The 10,558-nt window shown below is 46.1% G+C and overlaps 1 protein-coding gene across 4 annotated transcripts in view; it reads left to right on the plus strand.

Moving 5' to 3' along the window:
- MYC (MYC proto-oncogene, bHLH transcription factor) overlaps positions 1-3,973 on the plus strand; it is a 5,715-nt gene extending 1,742 nt beyond the window's left edge. The window contains exons 2-4 of one of the 4 annotated variants that reach the window (XM_024741267.1): positions 214-982; positions 2,200-2,298; positions 3,144-3,973. In XM_024741267.1, the coding sequence (XP_024597035.1) occupies positions 226-982; positions 2,200-2,298; positions 3,144-3,607 (1,320 nt within the window). In that variant the 5' untranslated portion in view covers positions 214-225 and the 3' untranslated portion in view covers positions 3,608-3,973. Of the gene's footprint in view, positions 1-213; positions 983-2,199; positions 2,299-3,044 lie in introns of all 4 variants that reach the window. The other 3 variants (XM_024741268.1, XM_024741270.1, XM_024741269.1) reach the window with 3 other exon arrangements.
- Positions 3,974-10,558: the final 6,585 nt, after the last annotated feature.

Genomic DNA, 10,558 nt, shown 5'->3' on the forward strand with positions numbered 1-10,558 from the left:
AAAGCCGATTTAGATTGCTCGGCGGTCGCCGGGCCGACTCCCGGACTTGGCGCTCCGGGCTCCCGGGGGACGGAAGCTGCGCGGGCGCTACGGAGCTGCTTCGCCAAGTGTGTGTCTGAGATAGTAGAGGGTCACCCAGAGGGGGTAAAAGGGTGAACCAACCAAGACCCCCTTAACTGAAGACTTGCCCTCGCCTTTGTGTGCCCCCTCCAGCAGGCTGCCGCGATGCCCCTCAACGTCAGCTTCGCCAACAGGAACTATGACCTCGACTACGACTCGGTGCAGCCTTATTTCTACTGCGACGAGGAGGAGAACTTCTACCAGCAGCAGCAGCAGAGCGAGCTGCAGCCGCCTGCGCCCAGCGAGGATATCTGGAAGAAATTCGAGCTGCTGCCCACCCCGCCCCTGTCCCCGAGCCGCCGCTCCGGGCTCTGCTCGCCCTCGTACGTCACGGTCGCGTCCTTCTCCCCCAGGGGAGACGACGACGGCGGCGGCGGCAGCTTCTCCTCGGCGGACCAACTGGAGATGGTGACCGAGCTGCTGGGAGGAGACATGGTGAACCAGAGCTTCATCTGCGACCCCGACGACGAGACCTTCATCAAAAACATCATCATCCAGGACTGTATGTGGAGCGGCTTCTCGGCCGCCGCCAAGCTCGTCTCGGAGAAGCTGGCCTCTTACCAGGCTGCGCGCAAAGACAGCGGCAGCCCGAGCCCCGCCCGCGGGCACAGCGGCTGCTCCACCTCCAGCTTGTACCTGCAGGACCTGAGCGCCGCCGCCTCCGAGTGCATCGACCCCTCGGTGGTCTTCCCCTACCCGCTCAACGACAGCAGCTCGCCCAAGCCCTGCGCCTCCCCCGACTCCGCCGCCTTCTCGCCGTCCTCGGACTCTCTGCTCTCCTCCGCCGCGTCCTCCCCGCGGGCCAGTCCCGAGCCCCTGGCGCTCCACGAGGAGACACCACCCACCACCAGCAGCGACTCTGGTAAGCTGGGACCCTCCAGGCCCGTCAGAGGGGGTGGCTGGCTGTCTTTCCTATTCTCACTGGCGACCACTTCAGTTAACCCTGCTTTTTCTCTTTTCTTATATTTGGAAAAGAAATGGCAGGCCTGGAAGGGTCTGGGAGCTCATCATCCCTGGAACACTGGGCTTTAGTGTGCCTCCCATCCCTTCCCCTAAGATCGCCCTAGTGGCCAGCCCCCTCCTTTTCCCTCCCTCCCCTTAGGAATTTCATTTGGGTTTTTAAATCTTCTAGCTTATCTAGCAACTCTATCCGCTCCCTCTTACCCCTCTTAAGCATTTTAATTGCCCTGGGGGGTGGGGGGATCGCGATGAGGTTAAGAGAGGATTGATCTCTTCGAGAGTGAATGAATTACCTCCCTTAACTTCTGAGAAGCTGTTGGAATTTAATGGACTACAGATCAACAAAAATGAAGAGGGGCAGTGGACAGAAACTGGGCAGCCACCCACCTGAGTGCTATAAGCCAGTGAAAGTGCCTTAAAAATGTATGGACTGAGGAGTTGGGATCTTTTCGGCCTCTTTCGAACCCTTAAAAGCAAGTCCTTTCCAAAACTGTACTCCTTTTTTCCATCCCCCACCCCCTAGGACTTTTGGCAAAGCTGCAAGACTTTTTTTTTTTTTTTCCACTTCCAGTAAAATAGGGATTGCTAAAGTCATACCAAAGATTTGCAGCTATCATTTGCAACACCTGAAGGGTTCTTGGTAAAGTCCCTTGCAAAGAGGAGGTGCTTGGGAATGTGCTTTGTTTGGGTGTGTCCAGCACCTCATTAAGTCTTAGGTAAGAATTTGCATCAATGTTGTATCCTGGTAAATTGTAATTTTCTTGTCTGTGCCATAAACCCAGCTGTCATTTTCCTCCCTGAGACTGTCTCTTCATGAGATGAAGAGCAGAGACGATTGGCTTGTTCTCTGGGGATAACTTTGTGCCAGGGTCCTTTTTTTTTTTTTTTTCCTGGCCGTGCCACACAGTGTGTGAATCTCAGTTCCCAAACCAGGGATGGAACCTGCACCCCCTGCATTGGAAGCATGGCGTCTCAACCCCTGGACTGCCAGGAAAGTCCTCCGGGTCCTTTCTTACCTAATTATGCCTTGTATTGGTGCACAGCATTGATTTAATCTGGTCATTGATTGCTTTAAGGAAACCGTGGCTAACTGGGCGATTGCTTTTTCTTTTCTTACAGAGGAAGAACAAGAGGATGAGGAAGAAATTGATGTTGTTTCTGTGGAAAAGAGGCAGCCCCCTGCCAAAAGGTCAGAATCGGGGTCACCCTCTGCCGGAGGCCACACAGCCACCCACCTGAGTGCTATAAGCCAGTGAAAGTGCCTTAAAAATGTATGGACTGAGGAGTTGGGATCTTTTCGGCCTCTTTCGAACCCTTAAAAGCAAGTCCTTTCCAAAACTGTACTCCTTTTTTCCATCCCCCACCCCCTAGGACTTTTGGCAAAGCTGCAAGACTTTTTTTTTTTTTTTCCACTTCCAGTAAAATAGGGATTGCTAAAGTCATACCAAAGATTTGCAGCTATCATTTGCAACACCTGAAGGGTTCTTGGTAAAGTCCCTTGCAAAGAGGAGGTGCTTGGGAATGTGCTTTGTTTGGGTGTGTCCAGCACCTCATTAAGTCTTAGGTAAGAATTTGCATCAATGTTGTATCCTGGTAAATTGTAATTTTCTTGTCTGTGCCATAAACCCAGCTGTCATTTTCCTCCCTGAGACTGTCTCTTCATGAGATGAAGAGCAGAGACGATTGGCTTGTTCTCTGGGGATAACTTTGTGCCAGGGTCCTTTTTTTTTTTTTCCTGGCCGTGCCACACAGTGTGTGAATCTCAGTTCCCAAACCAGGGATGGAACCTGCACCCCCTGCATTGGAAGCATGGCGTCTCAACCCCTGGACTGCCAGGAAAGTCCTCCGGGTCCTTTCTTACCTAATTATGCCTTGTATTGGTGCACAGCATTGATTTAATCTGGTCATTGATTGCTTTAAGGAAACCGTGGCTAACTGGGCGATTGCTTTTTCTTTTCTTACAGAGGAAGAACAAGAGGATGAGGAAGAAATTGATGTTGTTTCTGTGGAAAAGAGGCAGCCCCCTGCCAAAAGGTCAGAATCGGGGTCACCCTCTGCCGGAGGCCACAGCAAACCTCCTCACAGCCCGTTAGTCCTTAAGAGATGCCACGTGTCCACCCATCAGCACAATTATGCAGCGCCCCCCTCCACTAGGAAGGACTGTCCCGCCGCCAAGAGGGCTAAGTTGGACAGTGGCAGGGTCCTGAAACAGATCAGCAACAATCGCAAATGTGCCAGCCCCAGGTCTTCGGACACCGAGGAGAATGACAAGAGGCGGACACACAACGTCTTGGAACGCCAGAGGAGAAACGAGCTGAAACGCAGCTTTTTTGCCCTTCGTGACCAGATCCCGGAGTTAGAAAACAATGAAAAGGCCCCCAAGGTAGTTATCCTTAAAAAAGCCACAACATACATCCTGTCCGTCCAAGCAGAGGAGCAAAAGCTCATTTCAGAAAAAGACGAGTTGCGGAAGAGGCGAGAACAGTTGAAACTCAAACTTGAACAGCTACGGAACTCTTGCGCATAAATTGACCTATTGGAGGGAGGAACTGGAATGAATCCCTCATGAAATTCTCATTTGTTACTAAGGGAAAGTGTGGAAAAAGATTCCTTCTGACAGAACTCCCTACGTATGAACTTTTTGCATATGCATGATCAACCTCACAACCTTGGCTGGATCTTAAGACTGAAAGGTTTAGCCATAATATAAACTGCCTCAAATGGGACTTTGGGCATAAAAGAACTTTTTTTATGCTTACCATCTTTTTTTTTTTCCCTTTAACAGATTTGTATTTAAGAATTGTTTTTACGAAATCCTGAACTTTATCCAATTTTCCTTTGTAAATATAGCCATTAAATGTAAATAACTTTAATAAAACCTTTATAGCAGTTATACCATAATTTTTTTATTTAAGTACATTTTCCTTTTTAAAGTTGATTTTTTTCTATTGTTTTTAGAAAAAAATAAAATGCCTGGCAAATATATAATTGAGCCAGATCTTAAGTTGTGAGTGTTTTGTTTCTTTTCTTTTTTTTTTTTTTTTCCTCATTCTCTTTTCATCAATTACAAATTAACAGAATTTGGCCCTTAAGGGAGTGAGCTTTAGAAGGTGGGAAAAGAAGTTATTTAAGAAAGGGTGAGGGCTTTCCTTTGTTCTAATGGGTCTGGGGCCTTAAGGTCTTTAAATTCTCAGGGTTATAAGATGCTTCCTGGAGATTTGTGATAAGGGCTAGAGTTGATACTTCAAAGAATGAAAGGGCAGTAAGCTGGTGAGAGGGTTAGAGGTAGGCAAAAGGGTTAAAGATAACAGTTAAGAACACAAAGGGGGGTGAGGACTGGGGTTTGGGAGGAACATGAAGGAAAAACTGGAGTTTCCATGCCATTCCCCAGCTCCATTGCAGTCCAGGGGTCCTGCCCATTGAAACAGTTGATGGGGGAAGAGCAGGGACCAACTTTTCTGCTTGCCTGCTCCTACCAGGTGCTCTGGGAGGCAAGTTATTAACCCTATTTTACAAACAAGGGAATATAGAAGCTCAGAGTGGTTATATAACTTCTCCTCAGCCACACAGTTAAAAGGCTGAATCCAGGTCCCATGTTTGTTGAAAAACACTTATCACTTGGCTATCATGCTTTAGCTCATCCTGTGTCTGCAGTACAAGAATGCTTTTGGTTTGGGGCCTGATGGACCGATCCAAGGGGTAACTATTTAAGTGCCAGGCATTTTTCTATGCATTTTCCTTATGCTAACTCCCCAGCAACCATATGAAGGAGGTACTGTTGATTTCCCCATAATAGGGAAACTGATGCACAGCAAGGCTCATCCATGTGCCCAAGGTCCACTGATTAATGAAGGGTAGAGCAAGGATTCCAACCCAGGCTTAACCTGTGCTAGACCACCTCTCAGACAAGCCAGTAGCAATAAACTGGCCAGTCACGAGGACAGGAGTCACCCATCAAGTGGAATACGTGACTTAAGTTTCAGCATTTAGGGCTGCTGGGACTCGGTTCCTCTTTTTTCGTTTTGTTTTGTTTTTGTTTTTATTTTGTTGTCCATTGCTTAATTATTCCTTTCACAATGAGAAACCCACGGCTCATCCACTCCTACCTTAGCCATTTGTTAAATGAGATTCACCGGTTGCTCCTGGGAAGTGGCCAATACGGAAATGCTACTGTTCAGATCATAAAATAAAACATGGTTACTCTTTGTCATGTGAGTCATTATTTTGGAAACAACAGACTCCCCTTCTTCCAACCTCTTTCACACGGGGACATGCATGACATGCTCATCACTAGAACATGAAGAGGCATTTTTGAATGTTGTTATTATTAATCTTAAGCCTTTGAAAACCCCACGGTCCAAACCAGAAACTAGAACACTGACTACATAGGCAAATGGAAGTTACTATCGCTGTTCTAATTATCTCATTGTCTCAGCGTTGGAGTAGATCTTGAGATCCCTGTACTCACTTGGAGATTTAAATCCACCATGACCCATAAATCAATAAATAATTTCTGTCTTTGGCTTTGACCCCTAGAATAATTTATTCAAGCCCTTAATGTCTTTTTCTTGATCCTTTATTCTGGATCCTAAATCCTACCCTAATAGCTTCAAGCTGTCACACCCTACACCCTAAATTCAAAGGGGGATACAATCCACAGAAGTTGAGTGGCTCAAAGTGTTACAGAAGTGGGGGCCATCTTAAACGATTCACTCTGCCGCTTTGTGGCTGGAGTACAGCCCTGGAGTGACTCACCTGGGAACAGGGAAGGTGTTAGTTTGAATCACGCAGTCCGGGCAAGCCTGAGGAATAGGAGAGAGTGTTCCTCATTAGGAAAACAACTCCCCGTTCCAAATTATCAGGAAACAACTTTCGGGATGCAGAGCTTGGCTGTGGAGATGAAAGGGAACCACGCCAACTACCTATCAGGCCCTCTTTTAGCTTTAGGAAGCCAGGGAATGTTCTGAAAACAGAATAGATGCCAACTTCTTTCCAGAAAATCAGGCTGACCTTGACCTCAACACAAATTGGCCCTCATAGCCAATCCAGAGAGTCCCCAGGGTTTATGCCATTGTGTAATCTATTTTGTAGATAACAATGATCAAGAATTGGAGATGGAGGGGCGGAGCTTAAGATTTGGTCAGGAATATACAAGAAGGAATAAGTTAATATTAACTACGCGTTTTACCCAGGAGACTGTCCAGGAATTAATGCCTTCCCCAGGGGATTCCTGGAGTGGTTTTGTTTAGGGATGGAATGTATAAACAGGAAGGAAGTGTTACTTTATGATGCCATTTGGAAGCAACAAAGGAGATCCACATTATAAAAACAATCAATCAAATTTTTAAATGCACAAAGTTCTCACAACCCCAGCTTCATAAGTAGGTTACTCACAGCTAGGATGTGTAAGTAGAGTTCTCTGCTGGTCTTAAGACAAAGCTTGGTAAAGATGACAAAATAATTGTGTTAGGGGGTTTTCTACGGCTTGATTGTAATAGCCGATGAGAATTTGTTAGTATACACGCTAAGGGCCTCTGAAACATTTCTTCCCCGCAATGCATACCCTTAGGTTAAAAGAGGCTGAAGGGTGTCCCCGACACTATCTATAAATGCACTAGGATCTTTACAAGTTTCCTCTTTTAAGGTTATAGACCATTACACACCTATTTCAAAGGAGAAGGAGTGTAGACACAAGCCAATAGAATAAGAACAGGGACCTGTTTAAAAAAAAAAAAAAGACTAAAAAGACTCTACTACCCACCACGAAAGCTGTAGCAATAACCTTTCTCTAGTCTAGATCCTTTGGTGGAGAATCTAGACTAATTCCATTTGTTTATTTTTGTTTTTATTTTTATCACTCTAGAGACTAATTCCAAATGTAGAGGAAACACCCAAGAATGTTCACTTTGCGGTGATTTACAATGACTCTGAGTTGATTTCTCATTTTGTTTTAAATTTTATTTCTTTCAGTATTAGTCTACACTAAACTCTTTAGGAAGACACAGTTGAGGGGAAGTGTTAACGGGTTATAGATCTTCTGAGGTTAAAAGGAGTGTGCTTTGTTTTTACACAATGCCTAGGAGCAGCTCAGCCACAGTCCCCAACACTTTCTTCCCCTGTCACCCCATCAGCCCATCTAGGGATAAAAGAGGCCAGTGCAGTCAGGGGTCTCTAGGGGCAGGGAATGGGAGAGCTCAGGGAGAGAGAATTAACCTTGTTTATACACCTCCTACCTGCCAGACCCTCCTTCTCACTGGACTCTCCCAGCAGCCCAGCGGGAGAGCAATTTCTGAATGTGACGGCACTGATGAAGTTTAGACAAGTTCAATAGTTCTCCCAAAGTCACACAAGCATCAACCATAAAAACCAAACAACAATAGTAGTCAATCTTTACTAGGTGCTAAATACTTTACAGGCATCTAATTTCATCCCCAAAGCAACTCTTAGATGGTAAATTCAATTCCTAATCCTCAATTTACATATAAGGGGATTGAAAATTCTGAGAGATTAAGTAATTTGCCTGCATTCACAGAGTGGGCAAAATGGTGAGAGCAAGAATTACTCGTTCGTTCATAAATATTTATTGAGCACCTACTGTGTGCCCACAGTGTGCTGGGGGTGTGAAGAGATGCTAAGATAAATGAGATAGATAAGGTCCTAGCCCTGAGTCACCTATGGATTACTGGAGAACAAAGGAAATGAAGGCAATTAGACTCTAAGTTATTTTACAAACACTTTTTGAGTGTACTATGTAGGAGGAAGGGGTTAAAGCTCTGGGAGCTGCTGAAGACCACCCCCCACCACCCAGGGAAAATGAAATCAAGGAAAGAACTCAGGAAATGCTGAAAGAGGAACAAAGGAGAAGACACTGTTTTTTTCTTTTTTTAGGAGGGAGGCAACTCTAGGAAGAAGCTCTTCTATCAAAAGTATCAGAGGCAGCAAGAGGGGCAGAAGGATGTCAGAGCATGGTCCACTGGACTTGGCAATATGGAAGCATCTTCTTGACCACACCTCCTCCCCAGTAGACAGCAGCCCATCCACCCAAGATCCTTCCTCTCCTTCTTTCCTTCCATGCAATCCATCACTTGAAACATCTGCCTAACCATTCTCCCAGCACCATGCCCTCCTGTAATACCTTCTCCAGGAGTTTCCAAAGTGTGATTCCTGGACCATCAACACCTACGTGACCTGTGAATTTGTTGCAAATGCAAACACATTGTCCCCTGAATTAAAATCTCAGGAGATGGGCCCCAGGAAACTGTTTTAACAAGCTGCTCTAGGGCTTGAAAAAGTTGAGAACCACTCACCAGCTTCTCCATCATTGCCACCCCCAAGATCTCTCTAAATCACAAATGTGATTATGCCCCTCCCTTGCTTAAATCCCTTCAGAGGGTTCCTGCTACCCACCAGATGATGTCCAAAGCTGTCCTACACCTCCAAGTCTTCCACACACTGGCTTCCACTGACTCAAAGATCCCACCTCTCTGGTTTCCCAATCAGATGCTTTGTCTCCTCTACTCAAAACACTGTTGACCCACCATCCACCCATCCACCAACACAACGCCCACAAGCCTGGCATGCTCTTATTCATCCTTCATGGCTCACCTCCTAGTATTCTCTGACCACTAGACAAGGTTCCCTAGGAGACCACAACTGACTACCCAAACACTCCCCACTCTTTACAGAAATCGTTTGTCTTGCCTTGAGGAATGGAATCACATCAGTCTTGTTCACCAGTGAATCTTCACTCAGTGCCAACATAAATGCCTGGCATTGAACAGCGGCTCAACAATGTCTTGGTGAATGGCTGAATGAAGGGCCTTTTGCATGGTGTTGTGGGCATTGAAAATGAGTAGGAGGCAAAGTAGAAACAGATTCTCAACAACCTTTTCAAGAAGCTAGCTCTCAAGATAAGGAAAGAGATGGATTTATCAAATGAAGACAAGGATTCGTATTTGGTTGGATTTGCTTGATGGGATCTCGATTTTATCTTATTGAAGATAAAGAGATCATTAGTTTGTAGCCTGATGGGATGAAGTTGAGAGGGGGAGAAGTGAAGATACAGGAGAAAAGGAATGATGGAGCTAAATGTAAGTATCTCAAGGACAGCTTCTATCTTTGCCTGGTGCCAAGCATGTTGCCTGGAACTCTAAAGGGGAATATAAGTGGACTCGGTGAGAGGGGGATGCCTTCTTGAACATGGCCACTCCTACAGAGAGTGACTCTTCCCAGTCGCAAAGTCAAAGTCAAGGCCAAGTCTCTTCCTCTAGGCTCCCAGAGTCCTGTGCTCTTGCTCTACTTCAGGACATGTTCATCTGTATAGAAATAACCTGTTTAATTCTCTCTCTCTTGCTAGACTCTAAACTCCTTGAGGGTACATACTATGACTTTCTCCATCACTGTACACCATAGGACAGGCCTAGTATCGAGCATATAAGATTGTGCTGAATGAATGAATGAGCGTATCAACAAATGAATGTACGTATTTGCCGTATACTTTAAGTTTCTACATCCTGAAGTTGTCCGTTTTTTTACCCTGTTCAATCCAGCGCTCTGTGCTCAGCTCATGCCAAATCTATTCCCCTCTGTGATGTCTACCTAATCATTCCAGATGGCAGAAGGCTCAGCAAAAGTGTCTCTGAGTCTCAGTCAGGATCTATAGGTTGCAAGCAACAGAAATTCGGCTTTAACTGGTAGATGCGGGGTTGGGGGACAAAAGGTATGTAATTAGTTTATGTAACTGAAAAAGCCCAAGGGTGATTGGATCTAGGGGCTCAAACAAACAGTGGCTTCAGGATTCTTTCCATATCTTTATCTCAGTCAGGATCTCCCCACCTGGGGCAAAGATGACTCTTTAGGCTAACACAGGCTCCTCAGAGAAAGCGGGTCCCTCTTTCCCCCCTCAAGGAAAAGCCTCAGGAAGGATTCTGATCTGTCCCCTGGTGTCACACGTCCACCCTGAGGCTGGCTGATCAGCTTGGTTCCCAGCCCTCCTCCTTTGGTGGAGTTGGGGCCACACGTGTGATTGAAAGCCCCACCCAGCAGGGGAAAGACAATTCCTGAAACGCAAAGGTTTGTGCACAAAAAGAACGGCTGTTCCCTAGACTGACTCACTGGGTAACGGGAGTGCATGGAAGAGGACAGAAGTTTTAAAAGCCTGACGAATTCTCAAAATCACCTGAGGATCTTTTTACAAAAGATCCACCTCGGAGCTCCTAAACCAGAAGGTCCAGAAGGGTGGGTCTAGGATCCGTATTTTTTTTAAAGTTCCACAAGTGAGGGGGATGAAGAAATAAATTTGGGAGCTAATGGTCACCGCTGAAGACACCTTAAGTTTCAGTCTGGCTGTGCCACCTGCTGGCTGTGTGACCCAGAGCAAAGGACTTTGCTGCTCTGAGCCTGACTTTCCCAATTTGCAGGGAGAAGAGGAAATAAAGGGGAGGCTGGGGGTATATGGGAATCATACCTCTCTGCCAGG

This window comes from Neophocaena asiaeorientalis, unplaced genomic scaffold (assembly GCF_003031525.2).
Source record: "Neophocaena asiaeorientalis asiaeorientalis breed wild unplaced genomic scaffold, Neophocaena_asiaeorientalis_V1.1 scaffold177, whole genome shotgun sequence".
Taxonomy (NCBI): domain Eukaryota; kingdom Metazoa; phylum Chordata; class Mammalia; order Artiodactyla; family Phocoenidae; genus Neophocaena; species Neophocaena asiaeorientalis.